The following is a 23931-nucleotide window of genomic DNA, read 5'->3' as shown; positions in this document are numbered from 1 at the left end:
TTATTTCCTTCAAGAATCAATGGGTCTGTATCATTCATTTATACGTCCAAAAAAGTCCAAACTAAGGATTCTAGCTTTAAGTAGATCGTATTGGCTTACCTTCATAACAACAGATAGGCTGAAAATAACATGTGCTCTTTACAAACAATGTGAAGGAGGGATGGATGCTTACCGTGGGTTGTTGAATTAGTAGAAATCATGTTAGTGGTGATAATGGATGAGCTGGTAGGAGTTAATGTTGCTGGTTGCAGGGATGTACGGAGAAAGGTTACATATGCATTAATTGGATGTAAAGTGAGGCAACACAAATGCACCATCCACCAGCCACAAAAGATGACTGATGGCGCAATGAAGCATAGCATAAGGAATATAAATACAAATATGCAGAGAAATCTTGTCCAGTTGTGTGATGCAGTAGCTTTAGAATCGATGATTAGCACGTCTATGAAAGACAGTTTTAACATTCACTCAGTAAACATACGGTTTCTACTAGGATAGGATCAACAGGTTTAGAGTTGAAAGTTATTTCTTCTGTAAAACATACACAAAGTCAGGGGTCCCCAATTACATTCAGCCGTAGGGCAATTTGTCCTTGAGCAGATGGTCGGGGGGCTGGAACATAGTTCTAAATCATTTGTACACTGCAAATTGACCACAAGAATCTCAATCAGATATAGTATTTGAGAAAAACAGAATCACATCAAACCTTGATTACGTTGGGATACGATCGCACATGTCTCTATTTATACATGTGAATTCTTGGACAGATTTCCTAAATTAAAATCACATTGAGCTCATTTCCTGGTGATTTTACAGTCTTTTATGTCTAAATATTTACATATTTTTTCTTCAAAAAACTTGGCAGGCCGAATAATAAAATCTCCCACCGCCTATAGTGAAACCCTGCATTAAGCCATCACAAGCCACAGAGGCCATTATTTGATGGGCTTCATCCTTGTCTCATTTATTTTCATCCAATCACCTTGATGAATCTCCAGCACAGTGCTACAGGTGTTTCTGATAAGCAAAGTATATAAGAGTTGACCTCTGAATAAATGCACCATAGACAGAGCTTAATAGATTTGCTCACAGCAAGAGAACTGACATTTTGGAAAGTGTCGCTTGTAAGTCAACATCTAGCTCTGGCTGATGTCTATGGGAAGGAGAGGCCATATTAACCCTGCATCATCTTATCCAGAACATGGGGTCAAACTGGACCCATTTCTATGTGATTCCACAGAGGCTCCATAAAATGACGTCATAATCTGCATTGACTCGATACCGTGGCCATCAATGCAAAGTGACGTAGAAAGAGTGAAGCACTGTGTGCTTTTTAAAATGCTGGCAGGATGTAAATATGTAAAATATGTTAAAAAAAACTAAAACAAGATGAATAAAACATAACAAGGAGCTTACACACAAACATGTGGAAGAAGGGTCAAATGGTATGTCTGTAAGTATGTTAATCAATATTCAATCACATTTAATAATTGATTATTGTGTGATGCTTGATAATCATTGTACTGTCTGTTGTAAATGATTAATATGCGTAACAGTCATTGGTTTCCTACCTGGGCAGTTCAGTCCAGGAGAGGAACAGCTGGTGGTGTGTGATGTGTAGATGGGTACAGAGGTACCTTCAAAGTGGATTGGAAATAAACATGTTAAATCACCTTAATCAACAATATTTCCCATGGTGAGTGATAAAAAAGAACACAAACAAGTTTATGCATTATTATGTTAATTTCAGTACAGGCCCACACATTATACATTCATCAAACATTTATATTTGGCATGACTTCGGGCTGGGTATTAAGCACCGCCCTTGTAAAAAGATTGACAGTTTCCCAGCAGCCGCTCAGCTAGCTACATGCTCTCAGGCTGGTATGGGACCCAGAAATGTCAATAAATAATCAGAATGATCTGCCATATAAAAGCCTAAATACTTCTCATCTTGTTGAAAAGGGCGAGGAGTTTGATATTTTCCTCACTGTTCTATAGCTGTGCCCAGTCCAAACGCCAACACTTCCTCTCTTGTATAAAATATGCAGCACTTTGTGATACAGGGATGATGCTGCTTTGCGTGCACCCCTCGCATATTTTCTAATGTTCTTAAACAGAAGAGCGATCAGAGGAGAACACAGCGAGACAGACCCACCTGGACTTGATGGACATGGCTAATCAATTTGATAATCGCTGGTAATGAAAAGTAATGACATGTCAGAGGAGGGAGAGGCCATGTTTAATATCAGTTAGTGGATGTGAGTTGTCATTACTGACACTCTTGTCACTCCCAGGCCAGTACCCATCATTCCCACTCAAAAAGCCTTTTGCCTTAGGTTGATGTGGATGAATTGCTAGTGCTATTCCATATATCTAGACTGGTAGACCAACAAGAGTAAACAACCCCATCGTGCCTGGGTCAGGACTGTGAGGACTCAGTGAATACTGGATCTCTGACAGAGTTTAGCCATGCAGACATTCACTCCTCCACTGAAGGCCCAAAGAGCTTCACTGGGGCCAGTCCTCTTCACAAGCCTGATAATTAGCCCAGAGCTAGTTTACACCAGACAGACTACAGCTACAGCCTTGAGTGCCATACACTTTTGGCCAATCAAACTACTAACCAGACTACCAATCAGACTACCAATCAGACTACCAACCAGACTACCAATCAGACTACCAATCAGAATACCAATCAGACTACCTACCAGACTACCTACCAATCAGACTACCAATCAGACTACCAACCAGACTACCAACCAGACTACCAATCAGACAACCAACCAGACTACCAATCAGACTACCAACCAGACTACCAACCAGACTACCAATCAGACTACCAACCAGACTACCAACCAGGCTACCAATCAGACAACCAACCAGAATACCAATCAGACTACCAATCAGACTACTTACCAGACTACATACCAGACTACCTACCAATCAGACTACCAACCAGACTACCAACCAGACTACTTACCAGACTACATACCAGACTACCTACCAATCAGACTACCTATCAGACTATCAACCAGACTACCAATCAGACTACCAAACAGACTACCAAACAGACTACCAATCAGATTACCTACCAGACTACATACCAGACTACCTACCAGACTACCAATCAGACTACCAAACAGACTACCAATCAGATGACCTACCAGACTACATACCAGACTACATACCAGACTACCTAAGGTTTGAGCCCCTCAGCCTCCTGACAATATCATTGGCTCAGCTGTGGATCAGTGTACATGGGGTTTGGTTGTCACATCTTAGTTCCTAAGAAGTCACTGTCTGCTCTGTAAGCATGGGGTCTTTAATGTGCTTCCTGCATTAGAAGCCCTGGACAGACGAGGCTGGCAGATACATTGCTGTTATTCAAAGCAGGGACAGAATCATGTCATGCAGAGTCTCATTTTGTCACGACACAAAGTCTGGGATCAGAGAAATAACTTAGAACTTCACCTGGTTGATCTTGAGTTGAGGCTTTCAATGTATGACGCAAGACTAATAATCATCTATCGGTGCACAGATTTGGCATATTGACTGTAGATGACTCTAACTGGGACCTGATTTATCATTGACATGTTACGTCCAGAGTCTAGGTAGAAAGTTCCTCCATAATATAACTAACGCAACCCTCTGTTTCCTGGAACCATTAGTTTAAATGTTATATTAGTTAACACCGTATTTCACATGCATCTCCCATGGCACTAAGCACTCAAGCAAGCAACTTTCACAAAGCAATCAAGTTGTTAGCAGCACACTCACCACTAGATGGAACAGCTGTTGTTAAGTGTATGCAATGTGGGAAACAGACTGTAAAGAGAGAACTTGACATGAGTAGGTATCACAACAGTCAGCCATGGGCATTTAACTAGCAGCCGCTGCATGAGCCAGTGACATGGAAACAAACTCCTGTGGGCAAAGCAAAGCATTTGTTTGTCTTGACAAACATATGTACTTATTAATAAGTGAATTAACATTTAATAATCTAATGGACCACAATGCAACATGGAGGTGTGTTGATGTAAAGACGAACAAGGACACAAGGACGTTGATATACTTCTGAACAACAGTATATTGCCTAACCTACTCCTCTTCTAAATAGTGTACAGTAGAGTAGAGCTAGATTCTATCTGCTTTCACATCTGGCATGTATGATTCTGAACTGGAGCAGCAGCAGAGATCTTAACTCCGACTGCGGTGTGGTGGGTTATGGAATTGAGAAACATTGCTCGGAGTACAAAAGAGAGAGCTGGATGTTTCAGATCATCCACACCCATGAGCAGTTTAAAGGCTAACACAAGAGTTAGGGGAATGTTCCCGAGAGACATCTTTCTCTGTGCACCTCTGTGAAAGGGAGAGCTTAGGGTTGGGAAGGGAACTCCTACAATTTGATCTTAAAAGTCCTCTGAGCTGAACTCTCTTTCACAGACTCTCAGGCCCAAGCTGTAGCCGAGCAGATAGTGTTTCGGGAATGGGACTTAGTAAAAAAAAGTGTTTCCTCAGCCATGGGGCCTGTGTGTGTGTTCTGTGAGACTCATAACGGGTAGGTGAAATGCATGATACTGCACTTCGTACTTTCCACAGCTAAACCACACACAGCACCATTCTCTAGTGGGCACTGGGCAATCGGCAGACATTTCCCGACACCCCTGGCTCCTTTCGCTGTGGCTACGCTCCTATCGCTACAAACAGATTCCTAATACTTTCAAAGGTAGAGACATGGAGCATATCTTTGTCCTGCTGCTGCTGCTTTCATCTTCCTTAGCAGTTTGGATAACACTGGACTGTTTGAGTTACTTAGGATTTAGATGCCATTTTAGGTTCTCTCATAACTAGTATATCACTTGGAATAATATTGCATGAACTGTTACTAATGAACCAGGAAATTGTCCCGATAACAATATATAGACTTCTGTCAGTCAAACGTTCTGCTGATGGGAAATAAGTCATCATAAATAGAACATACCAGTGTGCAAAGGGCGGCAGGGTAGCCTAGTGGTTAGAGCGTTGGACTAGTAACCGGAAGGTTGTGAGTTCAAACCCCCGAGCTGACAAGGTACAAATCTGTCGTTCTGCCCCTGAACAGGCAGTTAACCCACTGTTCCCAGGCCGTCATTGAAAATAAGAATTTGTTCTTAACTGACTTGCCTGGTTAAATAAAGGTAAAATAAAAAAAATAAAAAAAATAAAAAAAAAGGATATGACTATATTTGGATACTCACTGCAGCTCAGTGTTCTGTCTGTCTGTGCCAGCGAAGAGGGGATGTCCCAGAAGCTGTTGTCCCAGTCAATGACGTTGCCGACGGCGTCACAGGTAAGGGCGGCCAACTGTGTCATGCTCATGGCGTTATCCCAGAGGCGGAAGTTATAGATGGTCCCATCGAAGCTATTCTTGCCCCCCAGCCTGAACAGGCCCCCGGCCCCCACCAAGCGCCCACTTGTGTTAGGGCAGGTCCTGGTCCGGTAGTTGCTGTTGTAGTAAAGGGTCACCTTGCCTGTGGTGGAGGCCCATGTGAGACAGAACGGCTTCATGGTGGAGGTGAAGTCCGAGGGATTGAGGATAGAGTCTACCAGACATGTCTCGTTACTCATGACCAGTGCCATTCCATCCTGGTTCATTCCGAAACTTAGGGCTTCATCACCACTGCTGTCCTCTTGCCGGGTGTAAGAGAAGATGGTTTCCTTGTTCTTTTGGTTGGAGCGGGCTACCTCAAAGCACACGGTGAACTGCTGAAGGGTCGGTATGGTCACTGAATTGGAGACCTTGACCACTTTGCCATTGCCGTTCGGCAACATGACCTTCTGGTTCCTCAGCGCCACGGCAACTACAGCACACAAGTAGAAAGAAGAGCATTAGAGAACAAAGTGTTTTCCCCTCCAGGCCTAATTAAACTGCAGAATCAACCGATCACAATCATTCTTCCTGCGGGGCAGAGCTGCCTGCAATACAAAAGTTTTTAAAAATTCAACCTGCCTCATCAAGTCATCAACTTATCATTAAGCCTTTGATCAGTTGAATCGGTTGCGTTAGTACTGGGCTGGAACAAAAACCAGCACTGTGGATCTCCTGGATTGAAGTTGAGAACCACCACATTAGATGACTGTCAGATATTCAGTAGAACCAGAGGCTCTAAATAAAACTGTACAGAACATCTTGTCTGAATAACGACACAACTAATAATCCATATGTCTTGGTAAACTCACCATTTACCTGACTAATGCCGGCCATTACTGCTATTCAGTCATACTCTGACTTTTGAATGCTTAAAAGGCTAATTCACTGACTGATGAGTGTGGGAGAATAAAAGTTAATGTGAGGCACTACATAAATTACCACGTCTAGATGATAGGCTAACCGATTGAATAAGCTTCATGTGTCACTCTCCTGCTGTCTGTCGTTATTCACGTTTTTTCATTTAATGAGGCACCATCTCCACATCATCGTTATATGACTGCAGAGTGTTCCACAGCCCAGAGGATGAACAGTGTCAGTCAGCAGGTGACATCTCAGGCCTTCCTCTTATCACTAAGATGAAAATGTCAACTATCACTCCACATTCCCCATTCCCACCAATAAATGAGGTTTTAAAGGAAGAAAAACGTTTTTTCTGTTCCTTTTTAAATGTACTGTACGCTCATTCCATACTTTCTGACACGTTTCATTTTAATGAAGCTCTGGTTTGTTGCTGTTGGCCATCCCCACTGCCAGAGTGACAGCCAATTTGGAATGGAAAAACTCAGCTTTGAATGTGGTATCAGGATTTGACACAGTTCAGAGGCCCTTTTGATAGATCCTGCAGGGCTCTGTTTGTGTCGTTGATCTCCGATCTGCTTTGCAAGCCATACGGAAAGGCCAGGGCTTACTGTGACACTGTCATATGATTCCAGGGCTCCAGGCAGGACGTTGGACTGCCAACAGATTGAAAACCAAGTTCAATAGGTTGCCTGCCGGTTGGGATATCACCTTGAGTTTAAACCCAATAGGAACTTAGACCACAAGACTCATGTGATACACTGTATGAATTATTCAATTTAAATGATAGATGCTGACAACTCTAGCTCATCAGACAGCCATGCGTTAAATTGATACCCAATGCTTGAGGACAGCAAAGGAGCCAACCAGAACCAAGCACTGTGGAAACCCCCCCAAAGCAGGGTTTCCTTGGCCTCCCTGGTGTTTCACAGCAACAGAAAGATTGCTTGCATATTGCAAAGCATACCATGTTCCAACTTGACTGGCTGAAACTTTTTGTCCTGTGGTCTCTCACAGTAAAATTGGTCTCCAGAATTTTGTGAAAATGTTATTAAATAATGTGAAGGCATTGAACAGCTACGGCACCCGTCCCTGACACTTGATTCGCACTTGGACTCGATGTACATCGGAGGTTCTATTCAAGCTAGGAGTGAATTTGATGGATTAGTGCTCTTTAAAAGGTTACTGGAAGAGGGGGGTAGGGTGGAGCTATGTGCATATTACACTTACTGTAACTCTTTGATGTGCATTGTTTACATGTGGTGCCTAAATAAAGGCTGGGACTAGGATTCTATAAACCGAACATACACCATTTATAGGCTATACACTATAAAACAATCAATGTTATTAGAAATCATAGGTTTCTCTGACTATTATGTTGAGAATACAACATTTGAGTTATTAGCGCTTTTGGTATTCGAGGAAAAGGAACTGAGTATGTTAAAGGCCGAAGCACTGCCGTGTGTCAGAAATAAGAAAGAAAAAGGGTACTTTTTTAAGCATAATGGATGGAAGACATGTTTGTCCTAAGCCATAATGTTGCTGTTTGGTTAGTATAATGGCGGAGAATGTTTGATGCTTGTGTAACGTGAAATCCCTCTAAAATGACGTGGGGAATTACTTCTAAATACCTCAAGCTTACTGTCATAGAGCATGGCTAAACACTAACATCTAAACTACCACGTACAAAACAGAAAATAAAATGTCATGTAAAAACATTCAAACTATAAAACAGAAGAATCGTAATAACAATAATAACCATAAAAATCATAATCATTCAAGTATACCTGTAAAAATGTGCCCGCTTTAAAACATACCTTGTCTGTAACTGACATTGAATCCTTTCTTTTGGACGCTAAAGTCTGAGTTAAATGACATCTCCATCACATTGCTGGTGGAGTTTAGCGTCAGTCCGTTGGCTGTCAAGCCACAAAATTTCACATCTTGGTTTCCGGTGTTGACAATGACGCGGTCATAGATGCACCCCAGAGCCTCCTCGAGATCAAAGTCGAAGAAGGTTATTTGCACAATGAATCCAGCCGGGGCCTGCAGAGTCCACTTGCAGGCCTGACTTTTGGGGTACACTTGGGGGTAGCAGGGGGAGGTAAAGGTACCCTGGGAGTCCGTGAGCACCACAACGCAGTTGGAGTTACTACAGCTCAACACTGCTGAAGCAAAACATGGACATGTTGTCACTACTATACCCCAGCACCAGGGAGTACAGGAAGACACCAGGGGACACCAGGACAGGACAGGTAAGGCAGTGGAGGAGGAGTCAGGTCAGTAGTGCAACAGTGCAAGGCCAATGTCAGAGGTCAGAGAGACTGTGTTAGTGGACCAATAGAGTCAGACAACAGGGACCATCTCAAGTTTAGACTTACAGGAGATTTAGATTAGGAGTAGCAAAGAGACAAGAGTCAGTCAGTGAAAAAAGACACTAATACTACTTATGCAGTTGAAAAATATATGTTGAGATAATAAAATACCATAGCTATGATTTAAAGGTCATCTAAAGACTATGCACGGATAAAAAATGTAATGGGCTGGAAAAAAAACCTTCACTCAGAAAACAATGACTTATGTTCATCCAGGTCAGACTAATGTGTGAGCCAAAACCATGTTTCTGTTTATTGGCAGAAACATTTGAGCAAAATACCACTGCAAAGCAAGGCAAATTTGTCAAGTACCATTCTTGATCGGCATTCAACACAAGTTACAAGACCGTCTATTTTATTTAGCATAAATAAACATTAAATGTGAATAGTGTTGAGAGTGGTCTGCAGACATCTAAACATAGGCTCAACTCAAACAAGGACTGTACGTAGCTAGTACAGTCAGAAGACACTCAAAGTCGGCATAATGATGGGATCCCTTTCAGAATTGTTCAAAGTCATTTAACACGGTTATGTAATACAGTCTTCTAGAACTGTAATAACACATAATTAAATACAGCAATCTCAGTATGGCCAGTAATCGTGTTTGTCTCTTCTCCATTAGCTTATTGATCTAACTTTTTAACATGATTGTGAGCAACAGTGTATATTCTGTAAGTCTTTCTCTATGAAATTTCAGGAACATTTATATTACAATTCAAAAGCCAAACCCTGGATAACACCCATACAATGGAAATCAGCAGTTGTTATGTTGAGTGTTTTCATTTACTTGCCTAACTCTCTGATCCTGGATCCTGATGGCTTACAGGCAGGAGCCATGTTACCTTTGAGGTGTGATTTCTCTACAAACTGAATCAAATCAGGTATTAGGAAACCTGGAAGGCAACAATCCAGAGAATTCTACCCTTGGAGAGGGTCGAGGGAACAGTAAGAGCAAATTAACCACTGGAAAAAAATACTACCAAACCACACGTTCTTGTTTATCGCCTGATTCCAGTCCAGAGTTGTCGTTGCTTCAGAAAAATGACTCATTAGAAGTGTTATGTACCCCACAATGAATGGCTGATGCAGGGTCAGATTACAGCCTGGTCCTACTGTGGCCCTGTTATACCTGCCAACATGTGCCCTTTTCTAAGCCGAGAGGGTCAAGAGGGTCCTAAAATCTAAATCCACTCACTCAGGCCGACCACATTACAGCTTTAAGTGGCTGTTCCTTTTCCTGGTCCACAAACACCTATTAACGTGCATTCGGAAAGTATTCAGACCCCTTGACTTTTTCCACACTTCTGTTACATTACAGCCTTATTCTAAAATGAATTAAATAGTATTTTCTCCCTCATCAATCTACACACAATACCCAATAATGACAAAGCAAAAACGTTTTTTTATTTATTTTTGCCAAAAAATAACAAATAAAATAAAATATCACATTTACATAAGTATTCAGACCCTTGACACAGTACTTTGTTGAAGCACATTTTGCAGGGATCACAGCCTCGAGTCTTCTTGGGTTTGACGCTATAAGCTTGGCACACCTGCATTTGGGGAGTTTCTCCCATTCTTCTCTGCAGATCCTCTCAAGCTCTGTCAGTTTGATGGTGAGTGTCGCTACACAGCTATTTTCAGGTCTCTCCAGAAATGTTAGATCGGGTTCAACTCCGAGCTCTGGCTGGGCCACTCAGGGACATTCAGAGACTTGTCCCGAAGCCATTCTTGCATTGTCTTGGCTGTGTGCTTAAGGTCTCTGTCCTCTTGGAAGGTGAACCTTCGCCCCAGTCTGACGTCCTGAGTCCTCTGGAGCAGGTTTTCATCAAGGATCTCTCTGTACTTTGTTACATTCATCTTTCCCTCGAGCCTGACTAGTCTCCCAGTCCCTGCCACTGAAAAACATCCCCACAGCATGATGCTGCCACCACCATGCTTCACCGTAGGGATGTATTGGCCAGGTGATGAGCGGTACCTGGTTTCCTCCAGACATGACGCTTGGCTTTTAGGCCAAAGACTTCAATCTTGGTTTCATTAGACCAGAGAATCTTGTTTCTCATGGTCTGAGAGTTCTTTAGGTGCCTTTTGGCAAACTCCAAGTGGGCTGTCATGAGCCTTTTACTGAGGAGTGGCTACCGTCTGACCACTCTACCATAAAGGTCTGATTGGTGGAGTGCTGCAAAGTTTGGCAGGGTGGCCAGCTCTAGGAAGAGTCTTGGTGGTTCCAAACTTCTTCCACTGTGTTCTTGGGGACCTTCAATGCTGCAGAAATGCTTTGTTACCCTTCCCCAGATGTGCCTCGACACAATCCTGTCTCGGAGCTCTACGGACTATTTATTCGACCTCATGGCTTGGTTTCTGCTCTGACTTACACTGTCAACTGTGGGCCTTATATAGACAGGTATGTGCCTTTATATTAGACAAATCATGTCCAATCAATTGAATTTACCACAGTTGGACTCCAAAGAAGTTGTACATCTAAAGGATGATCAATGGAAACAGGATGCACCTGAGCTCAATTTCAAGTCTCAAAGCAAAGGGTCTGAATACTTATGTAAATAAGGCCTTTCTGTTTTTAATTTTTCTACACATTGGAAACATTTCTAAAAAACGGTTTTCGCTTTGCCATTATGGGGTATTTTATGTTGATAGATGAGGAAATAAATTAATTGAATCAATTTTAGAATAAGGCTGTAATGTAACAAAATGTGGAAAAAGTGAATGGGTCTGAATACTTTCCGAATGCACTGTGAGGCCCAGTCAAAGAAAAAACTACTACTGCCAGCAACATGAGTCTCAAGCATTATCATACATATTCAGGGCTCTAAAGTGCGACCAATTTGGTAGCATATGCAATGAAATACTTGGCTGTGCGACCAGGAGTTTTCAGATAATTATTGTTGTAATGATAAGGTTCGCTGTACATTTGTTTCCTTGTGCCCTAAAGAAAAAAAAGAGTGGAGATTTGATTGCGTCAAGATTGCACCATGGTTTGCTTCGAACCCAACCAGGTCAACCGATCTGACCAATATTACCGGCGCAACATTTTTATATTCCTGTAGCTGATAGCCAGGACTGCTTTTTACTTTCAAAAACCATGTCATGGGTCGTTCTAAAACGACTCACATGTCGTTAACCATTTGTTCACACCTTGTTCTGTCATGTTACCTCATTGGCTAGTTAGCTAACAACCTGGTAACTTTACAAGTATATCCAAACATTTGGGGGAACAGAAAGAAAGAAGCGATATCTTCTTCAGGAGATCAATGATCATAGCAATGTATGAATGACTGATCTGTTGCATGTCCTCATCACAAACTTTTATAAAGAGACAGTGTACAATTTAAAGGTCAACTATCCAAACAGCCAGTGGTGTAAAGTACTTAAGTAAAAAATACTTTAAGTACTACTTAAGCAGTTTTTTGGGGGTATCTGTACTTCACTATTTATATTTTTTGACAAATTTTACTTTTACTTCACTACATTCATAAAGAAAATGATGTACTTTTTACTCCGTACATTTTCCTTAACACCCAAAGTACTCGTTATATTTTCAATGCTTAGCAGGACAGGAAAATGGTCCAATTCACACACTTAACAAGAGAACATCCCTGGTCATCCCTACTGCGTCTGATCTGGTGGACTCACTAAATACACATGCTTTGTTTGTAAATGATGTCTGAGTGTGCCCCTGGCTATCGGTAAATGTGCTTAACATAAGGAATTTGAAATGATTTATACTTTTACTTTTGATACTTTAGTATATTTAAAACCAAATACTTTTAGACTTCTATTTAAGTAGTCTTTTACTGGGTGACTTACACTTTTACTTGAGTCATTTTGTATTAAGATATATTTACTTTTACTAGAGTATGATAATTGGGTAATTTTTCCACCACTGCAAACATCCCACCAGCACTGTCTTCTATTCAGGCTGCACTATATCACATGCCAGATCACCTGTCATCTAAATAAGAAGCTAACTGCACACATTATCCAGTTGTCTTTTTTTTAAATCCATCAAATAGTAACAGCCACACTTCTATTCAAAATAAACATAGATTGATATAATTATAGTGAAAGCTATTAAACTCTTATTGATGTAAGGGATTACCAAACAGTCCAATTAATGGCCTAGACATAATTGACTGTGGCATACTGGTGCTGTGCGCTGGTTTCATTTGGAGTGTCTGAGTGGAGGATGAAACGCAGAGTGAGCGACAGCCCCTCTCATTTGCCTCTAGGATTTATCAGGGCCATAGTCCAGTCCCATAAAAGACACAGAGAACATTTCTACACCCCAGGTCAACAAGTGGTCAAATATAAGGTACGTGGTGTAATAAAGAGACTGGGTATCTTCTTTTAACCAGTCAGAATCACTAGTGATTTACCATCTATGTGCAAACAGAGAGAAATACGAGGGAGGACGTTGGGTGTTGTGATGTGATACAGATGTTGAATCTTAATCTGAGCCAGTCTCCTACAGCAGGAAAATAATCCTGCAACAAGAGGAAATTTGAATTATTATGTGGATTATAATTAAATGGACATTTTTGTAACGGTTGATACATTTTTCGTAAGTGAAAATCAAGTTTGAAATTTCTAAATGGAAATGACAAACTTTAGAAGCCTTTTAAAATCTCAAATACACTACACGTTTTAAAAATGTCCTGCGTTGCAGAAAAGTTATCCTGCCACAGGGTGATCAAATTAAGATCCTACATATGTATGGTTTTACAATGAGAAAAACTGAGACAAAAGGAACGGTGAGAGGCTCTGAACAAACACTGGTGAGGAAGTAACACCACCGCAAATGGTGACCATGATAACCATTGATAGGAGACAAACGGGAATTAAGGTTACAATGGTGCGCACTTGTGAGATCAGGAGCTGTGGTCGGGTTTCCAGATTGATCGAAGGAGAAACAACTGAGTTTCTAAGCATCATTGGTGGCAGAGCTCTATTTTTTTTTATTACTTGCCATAACAAAAGTGTGCCCTGTGTCTGCAGGTAATTGTTTAGGGAACACCATTGTCATGACAAGTATTAGTTCTCCATTCTAATTTCTAAACCCAATGAAATTCCATTATCTCTTTTATCTCCAAACAAAAACCCATTTCAATGTAAATGTCTGTCTTACCTCCCACAAGCATTTAATCCAACAATTACCAATGATGTGTCCTAGCAAATGTACTCTCAGAATGTAGGCGTTGGTATTCGCTGTGGTTCCAATTGGACTTGTCAGTGTCTAAATACTTAAAAAAAAGTTTGTATCCATACATTTCTATGTAATAGGAGCCCGGCCAATGAGAATCATCCCACTGTAATAATATATTTGGACATGCAGTATTAGTTTGATTTGTTTCAGCATGTCATGCTAGCACTTGAATAAGATTAAAATACGACTGAATTAGAAAAGCAATGTGTGTAAACATGAAAATACTGATTTTGGACGGTCTTGGAATGAGCACTACTGCAGAGAATAAAGGTCATTTGTTTTATTACCCTTTGTTCCTAAATGTACTACTTAGCACATTGGAAAGTCTGAATCTTTCCTGACTCTGTGACCAGTAAGGAATTATAATACAGGGGTTTTACATAAAATACTTTACCTCGATCCACTCTGCTTTGAACATGTTTTTCCCCCTTTTTCCATGTTATGAGAATAGACCCTGAACATGAATTATAAGGAATTAACAGAGCTAATGCAAAACAGACACTCCATGTTATTAAATCATGGTATTGAAAATGTGAACAGATGTTGGAAAGTGCGACTGGATGTCCAGACAGTCAGTCCATCGCCGTTTCACTTCCACATCATTGAGATACATTAGACAACAACAAGGGTGATGCCTCAGCATTTGCATACCAACAGAACTGTGGTTGTGCTGCTGCGGTTACCATTTAGCGGAGTCAACTAGAATCCCTCCCAACAAAATGGTGGCAATTTCATATAATATTTGGCAGGGTCCAGAGAAAAAACAACAGCAGGAACAAACTCCCTTCATGGTCAGGATTTAAATAAACAAGCAATAGGATCAACGTTTGACAACTGGACTGGGTCTGTTTTGCAAAGGAGAGTGAAATCACTATTGGACGGAATCATGCTACTGGAATACCCTACAGTTTTACAGACGTGTGTGTGTGTGTGTGTGTGTGTGTGTGTGTGTGTGTGTGTGTGTGTGTGTGTGTGTGTGTGTGTGTGTGTGTGTGTGTGTGTGTGTGTGTGTGTGTGTGTGTGTGTGTGTTGCTGTCAGCCACTGGTGTGGTGTGTATGGTGCGCAAAAGGAAAAACAACATGCCAAATGATGTTTACTCAGTTTTATGTCCCTGTTCACATCCCTCTGAGACCCACTAAGCCCTGACCGCTGCCATGGGCCTGACCAGCCCCCTGTGTACTGAACCACCCTGCACTCACATGGCCCAGAGAGGACGCACGCACGCACGCACGCACGCACGCGCACACACGCACACACACACACACACACACACACACACACACACACACTCTCACACTCTCACACACACACACACACACACTTTATATACGTACGGTGAGCTCCAAAAGCATTTGGACAGAGACACATCTTTTGTTGTTTTGGCTCTGTACTCCAGATAGCTTTAATTTGGGGGTATTTTCATGCATATCAGGTGAACCATTTAGAAATTACAGCACTTTTTGTACATAGTCCCTCCATTTTAGTGGACCAAAAGTATTGGGACAAATTAATTTATATGATATTAAAAGAGTCAAAAGTTTAGAATTTGGTACCACATTCCTAGCACGTATTGATTACATCAAGCTTGTGACCAATGTTCCCTCAACTTTTTTGGGGCACTGAGCAAATTTTAGGTCTTGTGAGTGGAAATTTGAACGCTGTGAGAATTTTGTGCAACTTCCAGCACGCGTTTACAGTTAACACTGAGGCTGTTCCCTTACAGTTTTAGACAACAGCCAATAGGAATGTAAGCCTACCAACAAAACCAATGGCGCAAATCCCAACATTTTCACATGGAAATAGCTTTTGATTTTTAAGATATAGTCTACATTAGCCTATATGTCGTGTTCAATGAAGGCCTACATTGAATGAGACTTTTAAAAACGTTTACATGATAAAGGGCTACACATGAATTAATTATTTTTATGTGGTCTGTAATACCATGGGCCAAATAGGTGTCTGTAAATTGCATTGTATTGTGTTGTATGATGCAAGAAACCACTTTGCAAAATACAATTAATTATTATTGCCATACAGAGAATCAGTGGTGTGAAGTACTTAAGTAAAAATACTTGAAAGTACTACTTAAGTAGTTTTTTTGAGTAGAAAATGGTGTTGTCTTGGTTTGCTTAATATAAGAAATTATACATTTATTATACATTTACATTTACTTGTACTTTTGATACTTAAGTATATTTTAGAAATTACATTTACTTTTGATACTTAACTACATTTAAAACCAAATACTTTTACTCAAATAGGTTTTTACTGGGTGACTTTCACTTTTACTTGAGTCATTTTCTATTAAGGTATTTACTTTTACTCAAGTATGACAATTGGGTACTTTTCCACCATTGCAGAGAATTCGACAATGTAGACCACCCTCTCTGCCTATTGGCTTATTTGCATATTCAAGCCTGTCTTAAAATACAACACTGCTCCTTTAATGATGATATATGCTTTTTAACTGATTGGGTTTTCAAAGACAGCTTGAAATGTAGCATACACGATTTGTGCTCTTGTATGAAGCAGTAGAAAGCACTCCTCATTGCTGACATCCACGTATCAATAACTGGGCTAATAACTCGCTAACTAGCAAAGAATATCAAGAAATGAGTACAAGCGTGGCTCTGCGCTCTGATCTGACCGCTCGTGGTCTACCCCCACAAATATAATTCTACTCCGTTGCGCTCTTGCTCTGCCTACAACAAAATCACAGACTCAATCTTACAAAGCTTGATTTGTTTTTGGTTTGTTGCATTGAAAAGGGGCGGATATAATGTTGATTCAATCACAGAAAAAACGATGATCTATATCGTGAAAACTAATAGGGCGAACTCGTTGAAGTTCAATCTCTTGCGTCTCTGCCCAGCCTGGCATTTATTCTGCGCTGCAGTCTAGGAGAAGCGCGCACACATTTTAGCAGTTATGAGGGAACACTGCTTGTGACTCTACAAACTTGTTGGATGCATTTGCTGTTTGTTTGGTTGTGTTTCAGATTATTTTGTGCCCAATAGAAAATAATCGTAAAAAATAAATGGTGTCATTTTAGAATCACTTTTATTGTAAATAACAATATAATACGTTTCTAAAAACGTCTACATTATTCTATTATTTTACCTTTAGGCAAGTCAATTAAGAACAAAATCTTATTTACAATGACCCAGGCCAAACCCAGATGACACTGGGCCATTTTATGCGCCGCCCTATGAATGTGATACGTGGATTCGAACCAGGGACTGGGGCCTCTTGCACTGAGATGCAGTGCCTTAGACCACTGCACCACTCGGGAGCTAGCGTGGATCCTACCATTAATGTGGATGCTACCATTTTCACAGATAGTCCTGAATTAATAATAATGTTAATAATCATACCCCCAAGACATGCTAACCTCTCACCATTACAATAAGGGGGGGGGGGGGGGGGGGGGTAACTGTAACTGATTTCTGACAATTACATGTGAGAGTACATGTTGAATAACTGGCTTCAGCATCTCCTGGGAAGTTATTTCATGTTAAATAAAAATACATATTTTGTTTAAAAATGTTCAAAGACTTTTCCATCTGACTGGCGAAGTGTTCAATAATTGTGGGTTACAAAAAGTGATTGTGTACAGTACAGTGTTGAAAAAGAGCAACATGTGTATACATTTAACTGTCAAAGAGAGGGAAACTATACATTTCTGTGATTAAACGTTTTGAAGGACACATTAACATAAGAACACAAAACCCCATTGTTGCTGCATAAACCTCAAGACGCCGACTTTCGCACGTTGTTGTTACTGTAGCATGACTGAAAATGTGAAGTGTGCCAGGGAAGAGAGTGCCTTAAAAACAGGGTTTGTTCAGATAACTCCTTTGAGAGGCGGCAGGGCAGGCTGCAGTGGAATGGTGCCAGGGGATGGAATGCCAGATACAAAACAGGGGAAGAAAGGGGTTGATAACTGATACCCCCACCGCCTAAAAACAGATTATTTCAGATAGAGGACCTCTGAGAAGGTGTAATCCTCCAGATTACTCTACTGCTTTCAAGCAGCCCTCTCCTGGTCTCATGGCAGCTCACCAGCTAGCTGTATCTCAGCTGGTATCTGCCACACCCCTGTTTTAATGAGAGGGCTAATTAAGTGCTTATACCTCAAGAGGGGAGAGGAGGGAAGGCAAGGGAGGGGGGTTGGGGGGGGCTTGTGATGACCCATGCAGTTTAATCGCATATGACCCCATCTTTTAACAGACAGGAGTTTTGCTTAGGGCTATGGCAGTCAAACTGTTGTCAGCTGGTGATTGTCAAGCAAATAACTGCTGGTCTTAACATAAACACATTTAGCATCTCCTGGCTTCCTGGCCTACAAGCCACTGATGAAGACCTTAAGAACATCTACATTTTAAAAAGTCTAATAAATCCATATAATATAGCCTACACCATCACAATAAATCCATTATTTATTTTAGACAGTTTTAAAGAAACATAATGTGAAGAAAATGTAGTCTATTTCAGATCAGATTAGCATACTCTGAGTTGTCCTTATATTAGGCCCTGATCTAACTATGCCATATGGCTGTGGGCTACACTAGTTCATTTAGCAGACAAGACTCGCTTAGAATGAGGTGGCATTATTTTATAGTATGAATAATACAATTGAACATAGCTGAATAAATTAGAAAGGATATTTTCTCTAAACGATCTGAGGGAGTGTGCACATGTGGCTATTCTGTGGTTGAGCGGTTAACAAAGACACAGATCCTCCTAGATGCTTCATTTAGAGATATGTAACTTTTGTTGTTCTACAAACGTTGGGCTGTATGTTTAGATTTTTAATGCATTCCAAGGCTGCACAATGTGACTTTAATGATGATTTGAAAACATCTGTATGAATGGCATGAGCTCTGCTTTGTTTTTTTTTGTTGCACAGACTGTACACACTTCCTCAGTTTCTCATTCACAATTTGACAAGCAATTGATAATGCCTCCAATTTCCCGGCTGCATCCCCTTTGTGTTGCCGTAAAGCCCCATAAAAAAATCCATGCCTTTTGCGGCCAGTGGCCGTTGTGCCCTTGGGCTGAATATAACAATTAGAATTCCCTCCTCCTAGCTGCTTGCTGAAGCACCTCACACTCACATGGCTCTCCATCAAATGATCGGGTCTTTTTCACAGGCTACAAGTGAAGAGAGACACATCTGGGATGCAATTGCATGCATCCTTATCCAAGTCTGAGGCGAATATTGAAGATATTGGAATAACCTTCAACATTTACTTTCCGTCAGCCAACAAGATGAGTAGGCCTTACTAACAGCAAAAGCACTAGCCTCTGTCAATCTACTATCCCCCATAGTACAAAAGTTGACCTATTCTATTCTGTGTGAGAAATAAATATTCCAAACATATTCTGGGACAGTTGTGGGATGCGATAGATCCCAAATAAATACAACCATTAGCATAAAAAACCCTGTTTTGAGCAATGAGCCTGATACAACAGAACTCTTTGCTTAAAATGTTGATAAACTATTTGGCTATTTCTTCACATAAGCGCAGCAATGCACACACGGCAGTAGGCTATAAGCGTGAATGTTCCATTAGCAGGAAAACACAATTCTCAAATGTGACCACAAATGCATTTTTATGGTGAAAATGATCTTCCCCAAACTTGAAACTTACTCGCTGCGTATGTATGCCATTTAGGCTCTACATCCCTTGTAAAGCGAATTAATGTGCTTAATTTTAAGAAGTTATTTGGCCACTTTAGTTGTGATACAAACCTTATCAAAATATATAGGCCTGTGGGCTAGGCTACATGAGATGTGCGAATGTGATTTGAAAAAGTGACAAAAAAAAAGGCATGTGCTGGTTCTTGCCTTACACTGGGCATCATTCACAAGTGATAATATATAATTCACAAGCGATAGGCTAATATTGTCCCCCATCAGACTATCCTTGATTTAATCTTGTCTTTACGTGTACAGTACTAAATAACATATGTCTGAAATTTGTTTTGATTTAGAATGGACCATTATCTTGCACCTGTCTCGAAAATACATGTCATCTATGCACTTAAATAGCAAATTGAGGACGCTTTTTCTGTGGTTCATTTTCATGCCAGCCAGGTAGGCTATAGTCCTGTTGCAAAGAAAAGCAATGTGTTTAACATTAAGAAAGTTGATAAATAAATATAGTAGGCCTAGCCTATTGAAAGCTGATGGGATCCTCCTCTTTTTAATAGAGGCCATAACTCTGTTTTCTCACGCAATTGCATAGCCTATAGAAATGTTGTGCAACATGAGCTCATGGGCTCTCATGAAGTGTTTGATTCGATTTTCGATCACATTTGCATTGATGTCAGAGTGAGTAGAGGGACAATAGAGTGCTGAGTACCAGGCAATTAGCAAGTTTGGTAGGGTATTAATGACCATCAGCTGCATCAGAGCTTGGAGAAGCCTAATTACTGTGGCTAAATGGTCACGCCGAATTTGACCGCCAGTGTGGTGGTAATACAGTCACCATAGCAGCCCTAGTTATGCTGCTGGAACATGGCGGAGGACGGAACAGCTCTGCCAAGGTATTTTTATTTATTTCCAAAAGGTCTGCTGAGACCTTGGCTCATCACTAGGAACCCAACTACACATGTTATGACAGTGTCAAAGCTGCTCCCTGCGTAACACTAGATCATAATCAGAATTACTGAGTAGAAGATTGAGATTGCAGGAGTGTCAATACAGGACATTAGAAGGGGAATCTGTGGCACCACAGAGCAGAAAACTCCCATTTCTGTTGTGTTTTTATTGTGATAGGACACTTCTTCCAACCACAAATGAACAGAATGTCAATCTTGCCCTTATATTATATTTTTGTGGAATGAAAATTGATGGGGGCAAGATTGACTTTCTGTTCATTTGTGGTTGGAAGAAGTGTCCTATCACAATAAAAACACAACAGAAATGTGAGTTCACTGCTCTGTGGTGCCACATACCCAAGTGGACTTAATCAGAAAATGTTGACATGTCTGAGTCAAGAGGATTCCCCTTCTAATGTCTTGTATTGACACTCCTGCAATCTCGATCTTCTACTCAGTGATTCATAATCATACCTGCCCTCTTTCTTGTGATAAGAAGCTCTATTGTTAATTGTCAAAAATGAGGCAGCATTTTATGAGAATCATTTTTATGAGAGTGTGAGATTACTCTGTTGATTCTCTCTCTGGCACTAAATGCACTTAAAAAATGCCTTGTTTCCCAGCACGGAATCTCCTATGATCCAAGCCTTATCTGAACACCAGCCAGAACTATAAATGTTTCTGCTTCAGGTCTGCCTGCCAATACCGACCAACACAGCCAGCTACGGCATGTCACAAACTGAAAAAAAGACTATGCTTTCTAAATAAACTAACATAACATACTTCAGTAACATAACAGCGTAAAATAGAACAGTCAGTCAGTCAGGCTTACCACAACATGAAGTTAAGCATAGAACGTGCACAAAACGTGCAATGTTATAACTCCTAGGTGAGAGAAATGGTGTGAGCTTTATGAAGAATGAACTGGACCAGAGTGGAGGCCTTTTCCTGGCTTCAAGAGGGCTAGTCCCTGTGGTAAACACATTAGCCCAGTACATACAACACATGCTGAGCCTAAAGACTATCTTAGCAGAATGTCCAACGGCACCCTTGGGCGACATTATAAAAATGGAACGTTTTCTGGTTCCGTGTGCTTGTTTAATGTGTTTGTCTTTTTGCCGTCAAAAATGTCACACGGCGAAAAATGGAAATGCACTCACTAAAGCAAAGTCAGTAAGAAATGATTTGCTTGATGCAATTTGGGAAACATTCACCCTGTTTCAGAGTCTGTTGGTGTAAGGAAACACATTTGAAATCCCCTCTCGTGATTACCTGGTAGTGGTAAATAGAAAATGGATGGTCATCGCTGTTTAAGTGATTCTATCCAGTTCTGCACACTGAATGCATTTATCCATCACTGGTACTGACTGCCCCATATATTTCTGATGGACTGTAAAGCCATCACTTGTGCAGATATCAAGAGGGTCTTGTTCTTCATTATATCTACCATCAGTTATCACAAAATCACAGATTATAAAAAGGTAACACCAATATTTCTGACCAGTAGTCCCACTTGCCAAAGACTGATCAAGTAGGTCTACTTTGATATCAAACTATTGTACTTAAGGACAACAAATCGCTTTCAGGTGTTCAATCATTCTGAATGTGCATATGTAAATCAATAAGTGCTAGTGTTAACTGAAACACAGACATGAGAAAGCAGAGGTTGCAACAAGCACAATCAACGAAACAGAAAAAAAGACACGAATGAAAGTACGAAAGAAGGGCAATGTTGAATAGAAAGCAATGGCATACAGTACAACAATGAAATGATCAATTCATATCCATTTGTCTGTTTTATTTCATGATTCATACCGTTCTAAACATAAGAAAACACAATCAATGCCAATAGTTAAATCAGACTGTGTACCTTGTCTTTGCAGGGACATCCACAGCAGGGCAACTGGCAGGACGTTACGGAACTTCCATCGCCACCATCCTCCACAGACGTAAGACTCCCTGTCAATCACAGTTAAGATGGAGACATACTAGGTATCGTCTGATAGCGCAGTCTTACACATGCAGTACACACAAGCACACAAATACAGTATATTTATTCATACTGATGTGTCTGCAATTTGGGTCCACTTTAAAAGTTTGAATGATGTATTTGTGGTATGGAAACATATTTTCAGCACAAAGAGAGACCACAGCGAAGCAAATGCAGTTTTGTTATATAACGATAAATCATTCTTTCATGTCAGTTGTAATGACTTCCAGAGTTAGAGGGCACCAGTGGCGAGTATCCGACAGACGACATCAGTGTGGTTCATACAATAACGTACAAGAGATGCTCCTTGTTTGAATCGAACATAAAAATGTAAATTATAATGAAGGAAAATATACCAATTACCGCGATTAGTCATGCCTCCATAATAGCCAATGTGGTCGTTTTGATCACTGGGAAAATATATACAACCCCATCGCCTGTAGACTTTACATTCCAGGAATATAATTTGATTAATGACATGACTAGGCTTGGATAAAAGCCTTGTCTACGATATAAAAAATCCACATTGTCTGATATACAATTCTGTCTGGGAGGAGTTCAGCATAGATACATGGAAGTCAGTCAGGATAAGTTCCCTGTAATCTTATCTAACCTGTACGCAAGTGAATTGGATAAATCACTTACAAGACAATCAAACAGTACAAATATAAAAACAGGTTTACAGCAAGAATACAGAATTACAAATTCAATGTGATGGGAATAGAGAAGACAAAAATAGCAGCCAGAGACAATCCACTCATATCAACACATTTCTATAGCTGGGTCTCTGCAGTCCAGATGCATCTATGTGGGGTAATTACAGATACTACAAAATCAACCTCATCAACTTCTTGTCATTGGTTTCTAGGTGTAATTTCCCTCTTTGTTCATACGTGATCATGACCCCATCTGAATCTGCTTCTCAATCAAAAGAGTCATTTGTTCTAACATTTCTGTATAAAATGTAATTGTGGTCTCCCAATCAACTCAAGGCCACACACATAAACAAACCTATTAGTCAGGATATTGCAGTATACTCCAAACCCAAGTCATTTCACAGAGCTGGCTTAGCTACTATTAGTTAAATCATATGGTTGTGCTGCTGTGGGCCCAAACTATATGGACTGGATGGAGAGTCTGCCAAGAGGCCCTGTTCTCCTCTTCCATCTTAGAGAATAGAGCCTCTTAGCCTCCTCTGTTCATTTCCACTACACTGCGGTGAACTGGATGGATGGCTTTTCCACTTCAGCAAACACTACCTTCATTAGCCAATAGCCACATCTGGTCTGGGCCTAATTGATACCAATTACTCTAGGTGTTGCCTGAGCCTGAGGCGTGGGTGGTGCTGGAGGAAGGTTCAAAATAACATTTCACAGCTTTCCAGTCTTTCTAATTTGCATTTTTTCAGAAGGTAGTAGGTTTCCCACATTGAATGATTCCTCAAGAGAAACAATCACTGTACTCAAG

General features: G+C 40.7%; 1 protein-coding gene across 17 annotated transcripts in view; it reads right to left on the bottom strand.

The window, feature by feature from the left end:
- Window positions 1-23931, bottom strand: part of adgrg6 (adhesion G protein-coupled receptor G6) — a 53908-nt gene that overhangs the window by 26933 nt on the left and 3044 nt on the right. For 3 of the 17 annotated variants that reach the window (XM_090242958.1, XM_090242957.1, XM_090242949.1), the window contains exons 2-7: window positions 22345-22433; window positions 8089-8439; window positions 5241-5843; window positions 3781-3828; window positions 1572-1637; window positions 173-241 (exon numbers count right to left, since the gene is read on the bottom strand). In XM_090242958.1, the coding sequence (XP_090099084.1) occupies window positions 173-241; window positions 1572-1637; window positions 3781-3828; window positions 5241-5843; window positions 8089-8439; window positions 22345-22433 (1226 nt within the window). The remainder of the gene's footprint in view (window positions 1-172; window positions 242-1571; window positions 1638-3780; window positions 3829-5240; window positions 5844-8088; window positions 8440-22344; window positions 22434-23931) is intronic. The other 14 variants (XM_090242959.1, XM_090242951.1, XM_090242961.1 and 11 more) reach the window with 10 other exon arrangements.

This window comes from Oncorhynchus mykiss, chromosome 8 (assembly GCF_057628025.1).
Source record: "Oncorhynchus mykiss isolate SJ-2025 chromosome 8, ASM5762802v1, whole genome shotgun sequence".
Taxonomy (NCBI): Eukaryota; Metazoa; Chordata; class Actinopteri; order Salmoniformes; family Salmonidae; genus Oncorhynchus; species Oncorhynchus mykiss.
This window is presented reverse-complemented; position numbering and strand designations above follow the sequence as displayed.